The sequence below is a fragment of the Equus przewalskii genome, chromosome 21, assembly GCF_037783145.1.
Source record: "Equus przewalskii isolate Varuska chromosome 21, EquPr2, whole genome shotgun sequence".
In the NCBI taxonomy this organism is placed as follows: domain Eukaryota; kingdom Metazoa; phylum Chordata; class Mammalia; order Perissodactyla; family Equidae; genus Equus; species Equus przewalskii.
In genome coordinates this window covers 5,167,825-5,190,120 of record NC_091851.1, presented here as the reverse complement: position 1 = coordinate 5,190,120, position 22,296 = coordinate 5,167,825, and the positions used below count along the sequence as shown (strand labels likewise).

The 22,296-nt window shown below is 46.2% G+C and overlaps 1 protein-coding gene across 14 annotated transcripts in view; it reads left to right on the top strand.

Annotated features, from left to right (window-relative positions):
• Positions 1-22,296, top strand: part of RIN2 (Ras and Rab interactor 2) — a 213,850-nt gene that overhangs the window by 106,639 nt on the left and 84,915 nt on the right. For 5 of the 14 annotated variants that reach the window (XM_070589491.1, XM_070589492.1, XM_070589496.1 and 2 more), the window contains one exon: positions 8,044-8,136. In XM_070589491.1, the coding sequence (XP_070445592.1) occupies positions 8,080-8,136 (57 nt within the window). In that variant the 5' untranslated portion in view covers positions 8,044-8,079. The other 9 variants (XM_070589489.1, XM_070589487.1, XM_070589497.1 and 6 more) reach the window with 8 other exon arrangements.

Sequence of the window (22,296 nt, the reverse complement as noted above, 5' to 3'; positions counted from 1 at the left end):
GCTAGAATATTGGTGGTGGACACGATGCAGTCTATGCAGAAGCTGAAATATAATAATGTACACCTGAAAGTTATACAATGTTATAAGGCAGTATGGCCTCAGTAAAATAATTCTTTTAAAAAAATAGGATCTGGACAAGAATGCCTCGTCACCATTTGAAACTAGAGTTTCTAACCTGTAAAATTGGGGGAATAATACCAGCACCTAACTCATGGGTCTGTTTCAGGTTACGTGAGTTGTTGTTAATAAATCAATTAGAACAGTACACAGTGAGCACTACAGATGTTTGTTAAATGAAAAAATAAACTAAAATAAAAAACTATTAGAGGAACCATGAGTATTGAGTTTAGAATTCTAATTGTCCACTGTTGGGCAGTAGAGTATTCCTAGAGTCCCTGAGGAGGGTTGCTTCCACTTTTCTTACTGTTTATCTAAGAAAAACAAAATATTCAGTATTACAGTCACTTCATAATGAAACAGGTAAAGCTGCACTCAGCATGATTTGTGAGAGACCAAACCTTGACTGATGAGTTATATCTTGTAATTTTGGAAAGTGAAAAAACCTTTGTCTGAGAAAAATTACACAGGTAGAAGAAAACCTAACAGCTAAAACTATGCACAGTCAGATTGTTATTGACTACAAATTGACAGAAGCATCAAAGAATCTTGCAAAATATATATTCAAAATTTAACCCAGGAAAATTGGAACTTCATAGGAATAGAAACAACAACCACTGCCCAACAGGGCAGGAACTTTAAATAGTAGAATTTCATGAATACAGAATTCTGTTTGATCAATCACATCTCTGATATAAAGTTTATAAGGAACAGAATTCATCTCTAAAAACTACTTTCCATAAAATTAAAATTAAATGGATATCCATGTGGAAAAATAAAGACTCTTGACCCCATACCTCACACCATACACAAAAATTAATTTGAGATGGATCGTAGATCTATGCATAAAAGCTAAAACGACAAAGCTTTTAGGATAAAACATAGAATATTCAATAGCTTTAAATTCTTATATTGGAAGAAAAGAAAGGTACAAAATTGAAATAGAACTGAAAAATGTTTTAAATAGTTTAACTGCCTTATAAAGAAACTGACCAAGGAATCAAGATGGCTTAATGGGATATGCCCCAGAAAACATTTTCTCCATGAAAATTATCAATAATGGTATAATTCCAATTAAAATATTTGTGTTTATTAAGGATTGAGTTAAAACTTCCATGAGGTCACAAAGACCAGATTGAAATAACAGGGTAAAAACATCTTTGCAACTGTCTGTAACTCTGTCTCATGATCAGAAAAGCTGAATCGGTTCCGTTTCATTCAAGTCAGAAACTTAAATTTTAAAAAAATAGATAAACACACACGACAAAGGCTCCACGCACATCTGCCATGGTGATAGAAGAGTTAGAAACATGCCCCTTTTTTATCCTCTTCACCCCCAAATTGAAGCATCTTCCTTCAGATGGTCCAAGGGCCTCCCTCTCCTGTTTTCGTCTAGGACATCCTCACCAAAGGTGACACCTGCAAGGTCTGTTCCGGTTTGATGGGGCTCTTTCTTCATCAGTGTGTGCTTTGCTTTATTCCAAAATCTTTGAATTAAACATTTGATAAAGTGATGATAAACATCTTAAAGTTCTACCTGCTTCTAAAAGAACGAATGGTCATCTTTCTGAAGCTGTTTTGGTCAAAGTATAGTTGCTCAAAAGGAATGTAAATCTACCCAAACTGCTCAAGAAAAGGGGACGTGTGTTGTCAGGATCAGGTACACTGAGCCTTGATACTGCCCAGCTGGGTGGGAACCGCCTGAGGCCAAGACTCCTGACTCTCAGTTGCACATGTGCATTCTCCCCTCCCCTGCCCCCGTGCTGCAATGGTCTCATCTGTTCACTCAGGATATCTGCTGCCCATAAAGCGAGCTGGCATATGGCTCCAAATCCAGCTTTCGAGCATAAGCATGTACCATGTGACTCTCAACTCAAATTCTCCAGCAGAAGATTCTGTTTCATCTGAGGACAGCCAGTGAATTGCTCGCCTGGGTCAGGTGTCCATCTCCGGTCCAATCAACTGAGGGGATGGGGTGGGCAGAATCACTCAGGTTGCATTCTCGCAGGGCAGGCGCTCTACAAGATATGAGTGGGCCGGGCGGGGCATATGAATGAGGAGACCAGGTCGGTGGGCACTGGTGAACTGGAGGAGCTTAAATCTCATGTAAAGAGGACACTCAGAGTCGGCCAGTGCTCATGCTGGAATGATAGCCCAGAATGACTGGATAGCGAGGCATGTACATTCTATGCAAAATGTCCTGAATTTGTAAAGTCGCCACTTGAAGCAGACACTGTCAAGCCCTTCCCATTCCCTTAGCATTTCTCATATCTCTTAGCATTTCCACACATGCTGGCCTAATTTCCAACTGCCAGCTTTGCCTGAGGGCTCTCTTTGGCCGCTAGAGCCCATTGTACCCACATCAGGGGCATGTTGGAAGTGCTGGTGAACTGGCCCCCTGGGGGCAGCTCTCAGCCAGTGACTGGGGGGAGCTAGACAAATACCCCAGCTCCCGGATGCCTCAGTTGAGACAACTCTGAGTCATGGTCTACGCTGGCTCCCAGAGTTCCCCGGAAGGGTTGATGTCCAGCCACCCACAGTTCACCTTGTATTGCCGCCCTTCCTGCCCCGTGTCACATCCCCTCTCCCTGAGCAGTGTTTCCTGAAGGCACCTCTAATAAATAATAAGCACCTTTAATAACAGGCACCTCTAATAAGGCGCTTGGACATGAATCCTTGTCTCAGAGTCACAGAGACAGTTAATTCAAAAATTTTTAAAGTGTTTTACTTCATCTACAGTGTCTGCAGTGTAGACTCAATCCAGGCGCTGCCAGGTCATAACCCCCAATTAAGATTAACCACCTGTACAAACCCTTTTTACCACTATGGCCAGAGAGCCTTAGAAAAGAAAGCTGTAAAGCCCAGTGGTCACAGGTGACCGTTGGTCCCTGAGGAGACCTGGAGTGTGTGGCTTCTTGTCCACGGCGTCCTCTGGGTTAAGAGCCAGTGTGATCTGTGAGTCTTCCTCAGTCTATGCGTGAAGTCACTGCACGCATATGCGGGGTGCGTGGTCACTTACCATGTGGAGCTTTTCAAACCAGGAGGTTTGAAAAGACACATGCTTTTGAAATGCCGAAAGAGAGTGCCCTTGGGGGTAGCTGCCCCCCGTCTCCCTTCTCAGTCCTGTTCCAGGTGGGCAGAGGGCACCAGCCTTGAGGCCTGAGCCATGCTCAGGAGAAGCTGCCACTCAAAGGAGGGGTAGGGATGTCTGCAAGAATGTGGAGAGGAAGAAGCAGGAGGCTAATTCTTAAATGACCCAAGGGGTAAAATGAAGGTATTGGGTGGGAGGTGGGAGAGGCAGTTTCTCATCCAAGAATAGGAGGAATTTCTTTTTTTCTCATCTTTTTTTCTTTTTTTGGTGAGGAAGATTGGCCCTGAGGTGACATCTGTGCCAGTCATCCTCTATTTTGTATGTGGGATGCGGCCACAGCATTGCTTGATGAGCAGTGTGTAGGTCCATGCCCAGGATCCTGAACCGGCGAACACTGGGCTCCTGAAGTGGAGCGTGCAAACTTTACCACTGTGCCACTAGGCTAGCCCCAGGAGGAATTTCTAACCAGCAGAGCTGCCCACATGTTGCCCAGGGCATGCACATTGCCCTTGGTGCAAGTGCCCACACCTCAGCCCCGTGGGCATTGGTAGAGCTTCTGCAGTGTGAACGAAGTGAGTCTCTGAGACACCAGTTTTCCAAGGGCGGAAAGGAGGGACCTCTACCGGAATTAGCCCCCTTTACAGGCCAACCCCAGGTGTGGCAGAACAGGCACCGACTCCTGAGCACCTTGCCAAAATATCTATAATTATCCTTGGTTACTCTTGGGAAAATCAAGGCACTGAGCATCATTCCTAGTTCTATTTTAAAACACGGTTATTGAGTAAGGGGGCTGGAAATATGGTTCTTTGTTTCTGATGTCTTCCCACAAATTCGTTTCTCTTTTCAATGAAAAGTTTTCATGAACTTAAAACTGCTTGAAAAAAAACGTTTGACTATTGACTGAAGGAAAATCAGTGCTGGACAGTGATACGAGACGCTTAAAGAAAGAAAAAATTTAAAAACTCACTTAGCTTGAATTGTCGAGCCAGAGCCTGGAATAGTTTTTTTCTGTCCAACTTGTAAAATCCGTGGTAGTACAAAGATAATTATGGAAATATTTAGAGAACTTCCCTGGATGCAGACACAGAGCCACCCCCACTCGGTTCTACCTCTCAGCAAAGACGAAAAGCGTTCAGAAGAAAGCAGACCTGCGGTCGCCGGAGCCGTTTGAGGAATCAGGTGAAAAGGTGAAGTGCATTTTTCAGGATTGGCCTTGACCTGACAGGTCCCCAGGGGTGAGTCACTTTCTCCTGCTTCCGTCAGTTTGGCTGTAAAATAATTACAATAATGAGACCTTGTTTACTAAGGACTGAAGTCCACTTTGCCTCGCCTCATTCAACTGCTAGAAAGAGGAAGAAAAAGGTGGTGATTAGAACACTTTTGTGGCCAGCTCTCACAGAAGCTTGGAGATGGGAACCCAGGGCTTGCAGAAGCCAAGTTTCTGTTAAGTCGGACTTGTGTGTAGTGGACGCCAATGTAAGTGTAACCGCTGCTTGTCTTGTGGGTTTGCACTTGTGACCTGAGACAAATGAAATAGGAAGTTTGACTGTTTGGGCTAAATAAATAGAGGGGAGAGGGGAGGGAGGGGTGGAGAGAGGATCCGTCTTGGACCCTCCATCTTGCCGAGATCTGGCCTGTGGCCAGGTAGAGCTGGAAGAGTGCCAGCGACAGCCCAGCTCTGTCGATCAGTGGACTGGAAATCGGGCACTCTGCGTTCCAGTCCCCGGTGGCCAGCCTGCAGCCAAGGTCCAGGTGTGCTGCCTCGGCGTCTGTCCTCAGTGGCTCTCAGTGGAATGGACTGGAGAGCCAGCCTTGAACGGGCTTGCTCGTCGGCAGTCAAGGCAGCTGGGAGCCCGGCCAGACGACTCAGTGAGTCCTTTATGCTTCTCAGGATGGACTTCACCTCAGCTGTCACTCTTGGAGCACGTTGAAAACCAGGGCTAGGTTTACTCTGAAGTGGCAGAGCCTGGTGTCTCGGGGAGAGTGAGAAATATTCCCTTCCTGCCTTTGTCCTTTGGCCTCGCAGAGCAACCGGCTTCGTTTACATTCCTGCAGTGATGTTATTGAAAAGGCTTGGCAGCTCCAAAGTGTTTGCAGTGTCCTTTAGTCTCATTAGGGCTTTTTTTTTTTTCCTTTGCTAGCTTTTAGCTAGCATCTGGAAAGATCCACTGGACACGCTGGGCTTGTTTTTTAAGAATCCACTTTACCCTTCAGGGAAACCAGGAAAATAGAAGCTTCCACTGTGTAAGTCTGGAGGAATCTCGCAGCCTCTCAAACAACGGTACCTTATTTGTTTCTTAGTCCAGGCTGTTATTGGCCGGGGGGGGGGGGGGGGGGGGAGTGTGGGAGGCGGCGGTTAGGATGAAACTGCTGGTGTAACTTCCGGGGGGAGGGGTGGGCTACAGTGAATGGAAAGAAGTTATTGTTTTCACTTATATTAAATTTCTGTCAATATTAAGCCAAGGTATTAGAGGTTATGGTTTGGGAAGGAAAGTATTGTTACAGCAGGAAAGACCTTAAACTAAAACTTCCTTTGGGCTCTTAAGAACCGTACCTTTTAAAATTAGAACAATCTATGATGTGCTGCTGTCCGCATGGATTTCATTCCGTGGGAAGGACCCACGGTGGCACTGGGCAGCCTGTTTGTGTTGCCTACTCTTGTCTCCATCCTGGAGCACCTTGTAAGGACGGAGGATGTGACCTGCATCTTCCCGAAGAAGTGTGAGGCATCGGCCTGCCTGGCATGGAACCCACAATGCGTGTTTCAGTGAGGACCACCTGAGGCTGAAGTGCGTGCCTGCATTTGTCAGACAGCTAATTAAACGAATAAAGTTCTGGAATCCAAATTGCTCCGTTGCTATAGGCAAAATTCCCTGCCTGTCTTGGCTCATCGGAAAAGGTTCATGTATGCGAAACTTCTGAACAGAACAAAGGGACTTAGGTTGGCTGAGGAATGAGGTCTTGGCTCTCGCCGCCGAGCTGTTCCTTAACTGCTGTGGGACGTCAAATCCCTCGCCGAGAAAACGTCTGAAAGGAAAAGAATTGCAGACATTAGGCTTGGTTTCAAGACGTGTACTTTTTTATTTGTGTGCTTCTGGGTCTAAACAGTTAATCCCTTGCTCCCGAAGGTTACGGCGTGGTTCCCATTTCACTCTTAGTTCTGAGCACAGCACTGTGTTTTCTTCCTGGAGTCTCTGCAGTCTGTGGACTTTGCTAATAAGTGATGAACTTCAAAGGGCTTGGGGCTGTGGCTCCGTTCAGCTGCTGAGCCGAGAACCTGAACTCTGGAGTCAGCGGAATTGCGATGGAAAGCTCACCAGCCTGCTCAGGAGGTTTTGGGAACGTTGGCCTTCGTCCCAGCAGGACTGCAAGTGGAAAGAAACACAAGGAAGACACCTCTAAACCTTCAAAGTGACTGAGCCATAGAGAGAGGACAAAAATAGGTGAAGCTTCTGGAAGGAGGGGGGGTGTGCGCTGCATTATTATTTTTTCCTAGATGGATTCCACTGGTCGTAGCAGCCCATGGTGAATGTGAACAGAGAGAGGCAAATTCCGGCACTGAAGCGACCCTCCCTCCAAAGACGGTCGCTCACTAGTGCGTATGGAGGTCTCTCCAAATCGCGTGATTATGCTTTTCCCCTTGTTGACATGTCCTTTGGTGCTGCTGGCTCTCTGTCCCCCAGCAAATAATGAAACAACCTTGGCAAACTGGCAGCTGCCGCGGTGGCTTCGGTGCCTCCCACCCCATCCCCGAAGCTGAACCCCTTTTAATAGTCCTTAATGTCGCACAAGATTGTTTCGCTTAATATTTTTCTCTTAATATTTGAAAATGTTTTCACTTAATATTTCCTTTGTTGTCCTTCCACCGTGTTGGTCGTGGTTAGGACCAGCTGCATCTTGCGAGTGTTATGGTGAGCGGAAGGGATTGTGAGTGGGCGGGCCGTTCTGTAGTTGCTCCTGGTCCAGCCTCACTGGATAAGGAGGGTGTGGGGATGCTCCCCCACGTCTCCTGAGTGCACGCTGGCCAGCATAAGGCCAGATGCCCAAGTATGTATGTGTTTTACTCAGAAGTGGACACTGAAGGTTTCATTGCCGAGAGGGAAGATTATTGGGTTTTGGTGCTGGAGGGAGGGAAATTTCCAAGCTGAGATAGCCATGGTTATGATCAGAATCAAACCATGCCTTTAAATTTCCCTCTGTGTCCGAAGTGCACCCCCCCCCCCCGCACCCCTGGTTATCCTGGAGCTGTTTACGTGCTATTTCTTACACAAACTGACCTCTGCAAACAGGGACACAGGATTTCATTCCAGTCTTTGATTTCTATGGAGAAAATGGAGGGATTTATTCCCAGTGCCCTTGTGTTGACCTTGCCGGGGTAGAGGGCTGGCAGCATTAAGGATGACCTCATCCCATTCCAGCGGGATTTCCTCGGACATGCAGGGTCTCATTCTTTGGCTGTCCCTCTGTGATCAGCCACATTCAGTCCATAAGCTTCAGAGCAGATTACGGTGACATCTCATATTGGTCCCTTTCGGACTTGAGCGTGAGGTCAAGCAAACACAAAGCAATCATTCTGTTTTCCACAGTCCCAGAGACCTTCTGCGTCAGCTGGAGAAAGAGGAGGTGGGGCAGTGAGGTGGGGCACAGTCTAGGAACTGTGCTGTCTGAGGCAGGAAATCAGCCTGAAAGGAAGTGGAAGGGCTTTGGTGGGAAATAAATGGCACTGTGTTATTGACGGAAAAAGATCTTGGCAGGACTATTGTTGTGAGTGTTCTGTGGCTTAGAAAGGAATTTCCTACAGGCTGAACTAACCATTAAAATGTCTCTACCTTCAGGAGTCCCAGGCGTGCAGTAGAGCCTTGCTGGGGGAGATGTCAGCTTGGACCATGGGTGCCCGCGGTCTGGACAAGCGAGGAAGTTTCTTTAAGGTAAAGGGAAGCCTTGATTGGGATGGCTGATCGGCAGCGTGCTCACTCTGCTGCGTGGGGAGCTGCAGGGCCGCAGTGAACTGCGCAGGGCAGCCTGCTGTCTGAGGGAGCTTGCCTGAGCCCAGCTGGGAGCTGTTACCAGGTTTTACAGTAGCTTGGGGTTTCTGTGAGTTAGTGCTCCAGACAGGCCCAGGACCCGGGCACAGAGAGATGCCAGCCTGCGTGAGACAATGGAGGCAAGCTTTGCCAATCGCTCAGCTGTTTGTTTTCAGCTGGATGATTTTACGACAGAGGCTGGACTTTGCATTCCAGTGAGGCAGTGCTGTAGACCCATGTGTTTTACACTTTGCTTGATTGTACGAATCACTTAAGAGCTCATTAAGAAGGCAACAACAAACAGATTCCTGGGCCTCGCCCGAGACTGATTGAACGTTATTTGCTGGTGTCTTTTATCAAACACCCCAGAGGCCTCTTATCGTCAGGCAGGAGAGAACCAAGGAAGCTTGATTAAACTGTACAACTTTTCTATATGCATGTTGGTGTTAATGGGATAAAATTACCTTGTTAACTTAATGAGATAAGATTCTAAATAGGTGTTTTATATATTCTGTGTGTGTGTGTTTTAAATTAAGACTTGGGGGGCCGGCCTGGTGACGCAGCAGTTAAGTGCACATGTTCTGCTTCGGCGGCCCGGGGTTCGCCGGCCCGGGGTTCACCGGTTTGGATCCTGGGTGTGGACATGGCACCGCTCGGCACGCCATGCTGTGGTAGGCATCCCACATATAAAGTAGAGGAAGATGGGCCCGGATGTTAGCTCAGGGCCAGTCTTCCTCAGCGAAAAGAGGAGGATTGGCAGCAGTTAGCTCAGGGCTAATCTTCCTCAAAAAAAAAAAAAGACTTGGTGGTTATTTCTGATTGACACTTGAGAAATAATTTCCTTTTGGCTTTTGCTTTGTGTCCCTTCACTCACCCTCAAAATAGTACATACTCGTGGAAAATTTGGAAAATAAAAGAATCTTGTAAAAAAAGTAGAAAAATGCAGAAAAATTCAAATGTACATTTGAAATCTGTCATAGGCAGGTGTTCAAACACCAGATCTTTTCCTCAAAGGAGGAATGATATAGAGACCTCCTAACTTTATTACTGAGGGAAACTGACAATGTTTAATAATTATCCCACCGTGATGGGTTGTAAGTATGTATTAACTAGCATTTAAAGTCAAGGCAAAAGGAGAAAATTGAGTATCATCAAAATTGCCTTTGAAAATTCCTTAGGAACACACCTTGTTGGACCCACTACAACCTATTGTTAGGTCTGTTGTAGACAGTTTTTCCTGCAGTCCTGGGAAACATCTTTTTTTTTAAACTCCCAGTTGAACAGCAGGTAAAGTAGTTTGCCTGTATTTCTGGGCTACATCCTATGAAAGAATCTGTCAGGCAGGAGGCAAGGGGCCTGTCTGTACCTGCTGAGGGCAAGGCCTCTTCCCTCATTTCTCCTGAGTCAAAAGCCCTTGAGGAAAATGTTGGCAAAGTGGCCTGCACTATTTAACTCGGCATTGTCTGTATTTGTTTTGTTTTTGTTTTCAGAGCTTAAATTGTTTAATTTATTTAAGTTGGATCCTCCACGTTGATGATAGACTTACCCTACACATCTTTTCTTTCTTTCCTCTTCTTTATACACAGTGCTATTCTTTACTATGGCTATTCCATAATTAGTTGTTATGGAATAATATTATTATCAGTTATTATAACAAATAAATAAATAATTATTCCATACTTGAGGCATGCAGTTATGTGCAAGGATGAAGTCAACTGCCCTCTGGACATTTAATACTGACGCTTTGGAGGTCTGCTTTAAGAATGCTGGGGTAGCCTTCAGTTGCTCAGATGGTTTGTCACTCAGCACATCACTGGCCCTTCTTTTATTTTGGCGAGGAATATCGGCCCTGAGCTGACATCTCTGCCGTTCTTCCTCTACTTTATGTGGGATGCCACCACAGTGTGGCTTGGCGAGTGGTGCTAGGTCCGTGCCGGGGATCCAAATCCACGAACCCCAGGCCGCTGAAGCAGGGCGTGTAAACTTAACCACTAGGCCACCTGGCCAGACTGGCCCTTCTTTTAACTCCTCATGCTTTATTTATCCACATTTATTGAGCACCTGTGATCAGCCAGGTTCTGTCCTAGGCTCCTGGGAGAGAAGCACCAGAAGCCATCCCTGACTGTATAGAGCTTTCAGTCTGATGGCAAAGAAAGCTGTGAATCAAATAATCACAGTACTAAATGCATAATAATAAATCATAAGAGGAAACAACGCTTTGTGTGAGAAGTAGAGAGGCACTGAGAAAATATAATGTAACGCGGGCTTCCAGAGGAATCTTTCCTGAGAAGGTGGCCTTTGATGTGAGAGCTGAGGTTGACTCCGTATAATCTAGGAAGGTGGGTGGGGCTAAAATTCAGAGTGACTCTTAGGCTACTGCGGTGCCGTTCCCCACAGGCACCAGCGATGCCCTACGACAGGAGAGGACAATCTCATAGAACACGAGGACTCATGGCTGTGCCCTTGGCTCACAGCTGAATTCTTCACGCTCATTATCCCTGTCTTGGTCATTAGGGCTCACGTGATTTTGTGTAAAGTGTAGATAATTGAAAGGCAATCACTGGACCTCTTTTTCATCCTTATCTCCCCCTATCCAGTTTGTGTTTTTAAACCAGAGTTGCTAACCACTAGTCGCAAGCCTTGACTTGTGGTTTCTAGTCTGTCCTGGCTCGTGGAAATGACTCAGAAAAGTCGCGGGACACGAGGGTCGTGGATAACACACACATTGTCTGAGCATTCGGGGGTGGCTGAGAATGCTCCGTGGTTGTTGTTCTTGTGGAGCCACATCCTGGAAGCTCTGGCCACAGAAATCTGTGCTGGACAAACACATTTTCCACAGTCCTTCCCAGCACCATTCTTAATTTCCCTCAACCACTGTGAGAAATAAGACCTTCCTGCTCTAGGAGGTCTCTGTGCAAACACACAGCGGGAGGCAGGTGATGCCCGGGACAAGGCAGTCCAAGTTATCTGCACCTAAGTAATAAAATGAGACACCTATTGCTGTAAGATTTCAAGGGTGGGTTGTGTGAAAGAGATTGTGTAAGAAAAACATCATCTAGGCTGCGAAAAGTTCCAGGTGGTCCTGCATTAGGGCAGAGATCCTCCAAGTCATCTTTGACCCCTCCTTTTCCTGAATTCCGCAGCTTCCCCCAAGCCACCCCTACCTACGCTAAGTGCCCAGTGCTGGCAAATTTCCCTCAAGTCTCCAAAGTCCACACTCTTCTTCCTTTTCCTACATCTGCCTCCTTACTTAGATTCTCATTCTTTCATTTGTGGGTGCTGTGGATGATGCTTGTAGTCCACCTGCACCACCACCGAATGTGTGTGTGTTTTCTCCCAGACCATTCCATCCCTCCACGTGGCCTGCTTGCAGACTCTGGCTCCATGAGGGGCCCAGGACCAGGTCTGTACTCTTTGCCTTGACATTTAAGGACTTTCAGGCTGTGCTCCACCTCCTCCCCAACCCTTCCTCCACTGCTCCTGCCACTGCGCCATCATGGGTTTGTTCCTGTGGCCCAAACCTGCTACTGCCCGGCCTCCAGGCTTTCCCCATTCTGCCTCCTCTCCCTCACCTTCCACCTCTCCCCATCAGGTTCCAGCTACCCTTCCAGGCTCGTGGAGACTCACTTTATCCACTGACAGTGGAGCTCCCACGGGCTGAGCTGGTATCTGCCTTTTCTTTTGTCTGAAGGTAAAATTGTGGTAGAGCGCCTAGCTGTGGCCCCACTGTAGTGCCAGGAAGTAAACTTCAATTCATAACTCAAGCTCTGCAATGAGGAATCTGTTCTGTCCCTTTGTTGCCATGTCCCTGATCCCGAGGGGGATCCTCTTACAGCAGAGAACAGTGCCAGAAGAGGACCGATGTGAACTGCCCACTCAACAATTCTGCTTTCTCCCAGGGATGGCCGGGTGAGCCTGCCCTCACTAGCCTACAAGGTGGTAGAGTTGCCTCTTTCTGAGTGGCAGCTTCCCAGCCTCCCTTTGCCTCTGGGACACGGGAGCATTTGGTCTTAACTGACCAGGAAGAAAATGTGTTTTGACTACAGAGTTCGTCCTCTTCTGTGCCTCCAAATGGCTCATTCTGTGGGGAGATGCCCCGAGTCTGGGCTCACAACCCGACGGGGATCGTTTGAGGGCCTGGCTGTGCAGCAGGGGCTCAGTGTGGTCCTTTTGCATGGTTTGTGTAACAGCTGCATCATATTTGTCTTTCAGAAACAGAAAGCCCATGACTATAGTTCAAAGAGGCCATGGAAGAGCTCTCTGGTACCACAAAGAGTAGAGGTGCGACTAGCTTTGGAGAAACCTAATTGCTAAAATCTGACTCTACAAAATAGATAAACCCGGGGTGATGTTTCTTTATACTCCACCATCCGTCTCCGGTGCAGCTGCACATCTTGGGCCTCAGTGATTCCTGGCATATGAATTTTCAGACTACTCTTTGTGTGGAGAGTCATTTCTCCCCGTGTATAGCCCAGACAACAATTCACTTTTGTGTAACCATGGACAGAGATGGCAGAGGCTTGAAAAATAATGGGTGGAACCAAAATCACATTTTAGTCAATAATTTCATTGAACAAATCCTTGCATGGATCTGTGGGTGCTTAAAAGCCATAGATATGAGCATTGTGCCCTTGACCTCCCAGCATGTCCCCAGGACAGTGAGTAGATGTCACATCCCATGCCAAGCATCCAGGGGGGCACCATGCACCAGTCTATGATGAGGAAAGGACTCAGCAACCTGCAGTGGAAACAATAGCAATTAGAGATGTGGTCAGAGTGATCGACATACTGATAATTTTTCATAATAATATTGCAAAGCATACCTGACATCAGTCCTTGGTATGTCTTTTATTTTCCATAAATAAATTCATCTTAGACACTTATATCTGGAAAGGTCATAGCAATGCTGTCCCATAGAAGTACCGATAAGCCACAGGTGTCATTTTAAATGTTCTAGTAGCCACATTAAAACAAATCAAACAAGTGAAATTGATTTTAATAATATATTTTATTTAACTTAGTGTATTTAAAATATTATCATGTCAGCATGTAATCAATATAAAAGTATTAATCAGATATTTTACGTTCTTTTTTTTTGTGCCACACCTTGAAATCCAGTGTGTATTTTACACTGAGCATGTCTCAGTTCAGACCAGACACGTTATCAAGTGCTCAGTAGCCACATGTGGCTGGTGGCGGGAGTAGTGGACAGCAAAGGCTTACATTTTAGCTAGTCTAAACCTCCTCCTTTTATAAATGGGGAAGCTGAGGCCCAGGGAGGTAGAGGTGCCAGGGTGGCTAGTCTACAGCAGGGATGGGAATCGGACCTGAGTGTCTCCTGTGGCCCCCCCACCCTATGTAGCCTTCCAGAGGGTTCTGCTCTGATCCTGTTCCCCCTTTTCCAGCAAGATGTCCCAGGAAACTCCATCTGGAGAGGTCACAGGGACAGTGGCCTCTCTCTGGAGGAGCAGTTGGCTTTTTTAGAATACACATGCATATCTCTCACCATCTGCTCCAAATGCCTCCAGGACACAGATCAGCCCCCTAGGGCATGGCTTTCTAGGAATGCCGTGAATTTGTTAGACAGCAGTTCCTGTCTGTTTCCAAAAAGCAATGGATTTCATGGTTTTATAGGGTATTTTTCCAGCACATTTTGGCCATCCATTTCTGATGTTAAATTGCCCGTCAGGCCTCAACACATTCTCACTCGCTCAAGGAACTTTGTTTTTTAAAAATCAAGACTGAAATACATTCCCCTGTTTCCCCTCACCCAAATATTTCTCCAGGCTTACTTGTAACTGAATTTTCCTCATTGCTAAGATGCCAAGAAGGAAGATGTAGATTTGAAAGACTATTGTGTCAATTTATAATTTTCAAAAATTTAAAACATGACTCATACAGTATACAATGAACATTGGTCAAAGTTTTATTCAGCTCATGCATGGAACCAGGAAACCAGTGTAATACTGGTTCAAAGAACACTGACAAATGCTGTGTTTGTAATTGACTTAAAAAGTCATTATATAATAAGGTTGCTGAGTTAAAGTCAAAACTGGTCAAAGTCCTACAAGGCAATAAAACTGTAGCTTTTGGGGTAATCCTTTTTTTTTTTGTTCTGAACAGAAATCTCCAGGCTGACATGTGACCTCTCAGTGCCTGAGCCCTTCATTAACAGCACAAAGCAAAGTCAAACACAAGTACATTCCTCTAGATAATGAAATAACCTTTAAGTAACCTTGTTAAGCAATGCCCAAGCGTGATGGTGAAAGGATATACTCAAAAACAAATGGCTCTTCCACCTGGAAACTTTAAAACTTTCCAATAAACAACTCTTGAATGAGAGGGGAAATACAAACTGGAATTATAGAATTTCTAAAAAACAAACATAATCAAAATGCTACCTGTCAGAATCAATAACATACATTTAAAGCAGCAGAGGAAAATTCATAGCACTGAACACGTTATCAGAAAGACGTGTGCCATCCACCTTTTTGCCTTATTTCCAAGTTTTAAATAGTGTTTCTTAACAATTAACACTGAGATGATTTGTTCCCCACCCCTTCTACAACTCTCTCCTTCCCTTGTCCCCAAATTTCTTCAACCAGGGATTGTGCCTTAAAAGAGTGACTGTCTTCCAAGAGATTCTAGAACCATGGGAAAGCTTGTTCTAAGTTGGTTGATTTAAATATCACTGGAGGGGAACTTCCTGTTCACTGAGGAATCACGGATGTATTAGTAGCATTACTTTCTGGGCTCTTTTTCATAATGTAAAATCCTGACAGCGATGTGTTTTGTATATTGCTCTGGTACCTAAAGTCAGATGTGTGAGTGGCCGTCGCCAGCAGGGTCACTGGACCAAGACGAAATGGATGCGGCCTGATTTCCAGGATAACATGCTTTCAGCTATCTTTACTTTGATACACAGAAAACCACCTTCACAACAAAATCCGAAGTTGTATTATCTATTGCTGCAAAACTACCCCAAACCTTAGTGACTTAAAACAACAAACATTTATGCCTCACACTTTCTGTGGGTCAGAAATCTGAGTGTGGTTTAGCCGAGTGCTTCCAGCTCAGGGTCCCTGTGAGATTGCCATCCAGTTGTCAGCCGGGTTGCAGTCTCTTCAGAAGGCTTGATCGGTGGGGAATCCACATCAGAACTCACTTGGCAGGTCTCACTCCCTCACCGCCTTGGCCTCTCCACAGGGCTGGCCTCACAACCTGGTGGCTGGCTTCCCCCAGGGCAAGTGACAAAGGAGAGAACAATAGATGAAAGCCCCAGTCTGTTTATAGCCTAATCTTGAGGGGGATGCCCCCGTCACTTGTGCCGTATTCTGTTCATTAGGAGCCGGTCAAGTGGTCCACCCCTCACTCAAGGACACACTACTCAAGGGTGTGAACACCAGGATGCAGGGTTCACTGAGGCCATCTTAGAGACCCAAACGTAAGCAAACTGTTTCATCACAAATTCAGAAACCTACAGGGCCAGATAGAGTGATGGGAATGAAATGAATGAGGGCCTGGCGTCAGACAGGTAGTTTTGGTGGAGACTATGGCCAACTGGAGGGACAGGCCCCTTCCAGGAAGTGGAAGCTGCTAATTCAGTTCCAACCAGCTGTTGTCACACAAGAATGAATGTGGGTCTTCTGATATTTTTCAAGAGAGGCCAGAAATCCAGATTTTTCTGTAAACTAATCCCAATTTAAAAAGCATTGTGAGGGTGAAAGAAAATGCTCCAGAGGGCTGGCTCTGGCCTGTGGGCTGTCAGTTGGACTCCTAACTGGGCGAGGAGATCAGCTGTGTGGAAGTTCAGCCTCCTAACACTGCTGACCCCCCAGGAGGCTCTGGGGGTGTGCAAGGGAGGCGGACGCCCCACCTTCTGTTTCTCTGGGGGCCTCATGTTCAGCAGCGACAGAGCCTGTGAGTTCCGGCTGAGCCCAGGGAGATAAAGGATCATCCGTGGATGGACTGAGGGAAGATAGGGAAAGGCTCAGCAAGCTTCTCTTGGCCTTAAGACAGTGCCGTGGGTCAGCCTAGGTCACCAGAGTACATAGGGACTCTAAGTTATAGATTTCTCCTCCATTTTTAGGAATAGCTTCTCACCTTTAGCTAGTGGGGTACCTAGAGCCCACTGTCGCAGATGGGAAGATGTCAAGGGAGGAACTACTGTGAGATACAGTCTTCTTTCTCCTTTCTCTTACCTTCTTGGAAGGAGAATGGCCTGCCCTAAAATATCTCTCCCACCTGCCTGTACTTCTAGCCAGAGATTCATTTTGAATTAGTACGTAGCACTTACTGGCAGTGTGTCAAATGGTACCATTAGTCATTCACAATTTAGTATAAAGGGCTTTCTGAACCATTAGCTGGGATGAGACTAGAGAGGAAATTTGAGTTCATGTGTGCTGAGTAGGAGGGGATGAAAAGAGGTAAATTGGGGTCTCTGAGAGGAAGGACAGGGCACAGGGGCCCACTGTGGGTGGGTCATCCCTCAGGGGCATCAGTCCCCCGGGGTGGAGAGGATGTCAGGAAGTAAGAGGTGCAGACACAGGTAAGCACATCTTTGGGACATTCTCGAAACACCATTCCCTGAACCTGGAGGCTCAGTGGTTCTACACGGGCCCTCTATTTAGGCTGCATCTTCCTTCACCACTAAAAGAAAACTGTTTCTCTACTCATAACACTTCTGACACCAAATGTATGGGCTTTTCCCACATCAGCCAGTTCTCCAATTCTCTGTGGTATATTGTGTTTTCTTTTTTTTTTAAGATTGACACCTGAGCTAACAACTGTTGCCAATCTTTTTTTTTTAATCTCCTGCTTCTCCCCAAAGCCCCCCAGTACATAGTTGTATATTCTAGTTGTGAGTGTCTCTGGTTGTGCTACTCTGTGGTGTTGACCGAGGAAAAATCACTACAGTTTAAACAGCAGAGATTTATTTGTGCAATTAGAATTGCAATTCAGGAGACACAGATTCAAGTGGAAACCCAAAACATGTGCCAATTACAGGAGAGGGATTCAGGGTTTTTATGGGGGAAATGAGAGGGTGAGGTGAGTTGTATTAAGAAGAGTTCGTTGGTGCTAGATGAGGTAAGGCTAGGTTTGTACTTGATAGATTGGCTTGAGGTTTGATCATCAGGCAAAAAGCTAGACTTGTGCTTCATTGATTGGTTCACGATTCGATCATCAGCCAGGTACAGTTTTATCAGTCCTTACAAACAGGATATTCTTATCCTTACTGTCTTCTTGGAATGTTGGCGGTTTGGTCCAGTTTGGAAGATAAAGAAAACAAGATGTGCGAGTCAACTCCTCTGAAATGGCTGATCCAGCTCTATTTGAATATGGCTCCACTCATGCCATCTTTCACAGTGGACACCAGCTGGGTGTCCTACAATTAAATTCCATTCTGACACTTACTACCCAGAGTTAGTGCAGACCCCACAGGTTAAGGCCTTAGTCCCACAAGACTGGCCCCCACAAGACTGCCCCCACTGAGGCACCAACGGCAAGTAGTGGCTCCCCAGGGTACCCACACTTCTGTCTGACTTGGCTACAAATCAGAGGTTCCCACAACCCCTTCTCAGGTTCAGTAATTTGCTATCAAGGCCCACAGAACTAAGGGAAATACTTTATTTACTGGTACGGTGTATTATAAAAGATAAAGGGTACAGATGAACAGCCAGATGAAGAGGTTCATAGGCCAGTGTCGGAAAGTGTCCTGAGCACAGGAGCTTCTGCGCCCGTGGAGTTTGGGGTGCGGCACCCTTTCAGCCTCACCAGCCACAAGGTCATTCATGTTTGAGCTTCACAATCAAACCCCTTCCTTTATGTTTTTTGTGGAGGTTCCGTAATGTAGGCATGACTGATTAAATCATTGGCCGTTGAAATTAACTGGGGATTAACCCAATCCCCAGCCTCCCTCCTCTCCCTGGTGGTGGGGCCGAGGGGTGGGGCTGAAAATTCCAACCCTCTAATCACATGGTTGGTTCCAATGGCAACCAGCCCCCATCCGGAAGCCATCTGGGGGCTTCCCCAGATTAACATAAACTCAGGTATGGTTGAAAGGGGCTTGCCATGGATAACAAAAGACACTTCTATCACCTCTATCACTCAGGAAATTCCAAGGGTTTTAGGAGCTCTGTGTCAGGAACCAGGGTCAAAGACCATATATAATAAATATATAATAAAGACCATAATAATTTTTATTATGTCATAACCGTGCAGGCAGGACAGGTGTGGTTAAGAGTCCTGCCTATCTCTCGAGTGAGCCAAACCCTAAAACTGGTCTTACCCCGGTTCCATTACCTTCTACCTGTGCAACTTTGAGCAAGTTCTCTCAACTCTTTGGGCCTCAGCCTCCTTATCTGGAAGCTGAGGATGAATGTACCTCCTTCCCTCATAGGGCTGCTGTTGTAAGAATTCATGATATCACTCCTAAAAAGCACTTAGTGCTGGCACTCGATCGTGGGCCGGAGGTTGCAGAGTCCTTGAGCGCTGGCCCTGCACAGAGCACATGCACACGGGCTGAGTTCCCTCTGTGAACTTGCACTGATTTGGCTGGGCCCCGGGTTTTTCTGCAGGGACTGGACTCATCTTCATCCAGGTGGTGTAAAGCCAGGGTCTGAGGAAGCCGTTGCCCCCAGTGCTGGGACCTGTTGTGCCTGGTGTTGCCGGAGACCTGGGCTGCATATACCAGCTCCTCACATTTCCGTTTCCTCATCCGTTAAGCAAGGGAGTTCCACTGGAGGATTTCCTTCCCCACACATCTCATGGGATAAGAATCCCTGTGCGTACGTGATAAGATGGAAATTCTCAGACCTGTCTCATACCCACTGAATCAGAACCTCCAAGGGAGGGAATGGAAGCCTTTGGCCTGAAGAAGGGCCCAGGTGATTGCTACTGTCAACAAATAAGAGGCATAAACTGCTAGAGAAGCAAAAGTTCATTTGAGGTCTCAAGAATTGCAATTTGGGAGACCCAGATTCGAGCCGAAACTCAAATGTGCTCCAATCACAGGAGAGGGGCTCAGGGTTTTTATGGATAAAGGGGAGGAAGATGAGGTAAGTTGTGTTGAGGAAGAGTTCACTGGTGCTAGATGAGGTAAGGCTAGGTTTGTGCTTCATTGATTCTGTCTACACAAATAGTCCATAATCGATCTATAAATCAAAATTGCGGTGAGTTTATTATATGAGCCAGTTTTGAGGACTGTAGCCCGGGAACAACCTTCACCAGAGAAGGAAGCACTTGGAAGAAGAGGTTGTACAGTGCGGTCATCAACTGTCTTGGAACAAGGAACATACTTCAGACATGACAGGAATATCCCTTTTACTACAGTCATGAGATGCTTGATAGCACAGCAGGTCAGTGGTCACGAGGAGAGCACAGTAGATCACTAGTTAATCCTTAGTTTCTGGGAAGAAATGCTTATCCTTAAAGAAATGCTGACATGGGAGGAGACATGCATCCCTATCTTTAAGGGCATCATTCTTGGCTTAGTGACATTGTAAATGTTGAAAGCATATGTACAGTGCATGCTCAACAAGCCATGTCAGGCCTTTCTGGAAGGACAAGCTCAGGCCGAATTAGTTTTAAACCAAATGGCATCCTTATATACCCCAGTATCTTTTTGCTTTTAATTTATGCATCAGTTGGCTTGAGATTCAGCCATCAGCTAAAAGGCTAGACTTGTGCTTCATTGACTGGTTAACGATTTGGTCATCAGCCAAGTCCAGTTTCTTCAGTCCCTACAAACAGGATATTCTTGTCCCTACTGACTTCTCGGAATGTCAGTGGTTTGGTCTATTTTGGAAAATAAAGAAAACAAGATGTGCGAGGCAATTCCTGTGAAATGGCTGCTCCAGCTCTCTTTTAATATGGCTCCACTCACATCATCTTTCACACTATCCTCAGAGGGCCTGGGAAACACTGATTAACCAGGTAGGTCCCTTCAAGGTGAAATGCTGAGTCTGTGTCTCTGCATTTGTGTGCATGTTAGGAAGTAACGAATACTTGAAATGTAGTCCCTGTTCAGCTCGGGCAGCCTTGGCATCGCCCAGAGCTTGATAGCAAGGCAGCCTCCACCAGAGGTTCTCGAAGTGTAGTGCCAGCTACCAGCATCAGCTTCACTGGGGAACTTGTTGGAAATGCAGATTCTTGGATTCCGCCCCAGACCTAGTGAATCAGGCATGCTGGGGGGTGGGACCCAGGGGTCTGTATTTTAACAAGCCCACCAGGGGATTCAAGTTTGAGAACTGCTGCTCTATAGCCTATGTGTGAATGAGTAAACAGGATGATACAAAAAGCATAAAAATGGCTGTATTCTAGACCTGGCTTCATGTTCCCCTCTGGAAAATAGAGTAATGTCACCTTCCCAGCTGGGTTGTGCCATCAAGTAGTTTATGTCCGGGTGGGGGAAAATCCCCTTTCTTCCCGTCTTGTGTTCTTATGGCTGGACTAATAATAAACTTGACATAAGACAAGATTAACAGGAGAAAAACCCAGTTTAATACATACATTTTGGAGATCATAGAGCAATGATGCTTGGAGAGTGCACAAAGCAGGCAGTATATATATCTTTTACACAAAGAAACAATAAATTTGTGAACAATTGACAAGACAAACTTAAGTTTGGGGTACATAGTTAGTGAGAAACTTAAACAGAGTTTCAGTTTGGGATAGGAAATCAACAAGGTTTGTTTCTGCAGGCTGCTCTCCAGGCATGCCCTCGCTCTGGTGATGGGGACGCAGGACAGCCCCTTCCACAGGGGACTGATCTCCTGCTGTCAGGCGAACAGAGACAGGAGGGTCAGAAAGACCTTTTACTTCTCAAGTAGCTTTAATTCAAAATAATCAATATGCCATTGTGGGATATTTGGGGGTGGTCTGCCCTGGGCCCCCACATTTAGACATATAGTACTTTGATGATTTCACTCACTCACTCTCTGTAAGCTTTGGTGCTGTTGCCACCGTCTGAAAAGATGTTCTACTTGTTTTGTCTGCTTTCCCGCGACACCCCCACATTATATTTGCTCTCTCAAAAGCTGCTGCACACAGACACACTACTAGGCAGAGTGACTCAGCTACCCAGAACCCAGTAACAGAAAGAAGCAAAATTGAGGCACAAAGCCTCCGTCACCTGCCATCGCCACTTACCCACATTCACTGTGCTCGAACATTCGCTCTGCTAAGATTCCGGGATGCAGGCTCCTCCTGTCTCCAGCGAGAGCCTGAGGGAAGTGAACGTTTAAACTCTACTGTTGGTGTCCACCTCTGTTAGCCAAAGGAACAGAAAAAACAGCTGAATATCCTTTGCTAAATGCCTGGCATTTAGGTGAAACATACCGTTTTGGTGCCACGCCACATGCACGGCCCAGCCTCGCTCCTTATTCAACTACTTTTTAAAATTTATGTTTAATTTCACAAACACTATTTCAGGGATCGTTCTGAGCACTTGAAACCCATTAGCTTATTTAATCCTCACACTGTCATTATGCCCATTTTACAGATGAGGAAACGGACATGGAGAGTTTACAAAACTTGCCTAGTGTCACACAGTTTGTGAATTCTGTGGTGGTTCCTTGGTGACTGCACTTCACCTTGGAAGGAATTTCTTAGAGATGGGACCTAGCACTCTTGGGGCCTTAAAATGCTGACTCTGTGCCTTGGCTGCTCTGAAATGAGCTCTAAGCCCTCTCCTTACACCGTGCTCCATGTCTGGGTCTGTGTTGGATGCTTGTTAATGGAGATGCCTGATTTCCCCACTCCTCCCTCCCAGCCTGTCCTCTACTGGCCGCCCACAGCTGTCTCTTTCAGATGGTCACCTCCCAGAGTTTCCTGCCTCAAAAAGTGGGGCTCGCCCTTCTCAAAGACCCCCAGGAATGCATACTTCATCAGAATTAGGTTTGCTAACTTGCAGCCAGGGGGAACACACACCAGAAGAAGCGCGGGGCGCTCCCAGTAAGAGGTAACTGGGAGGGGCTTATGACAGGATTGGGGCTTGTGCTGACTAATTCTAAGGAAGGAAGCGTTGCAGATTTAGCAAATTAAAACATCAGACACCCAGCTGAA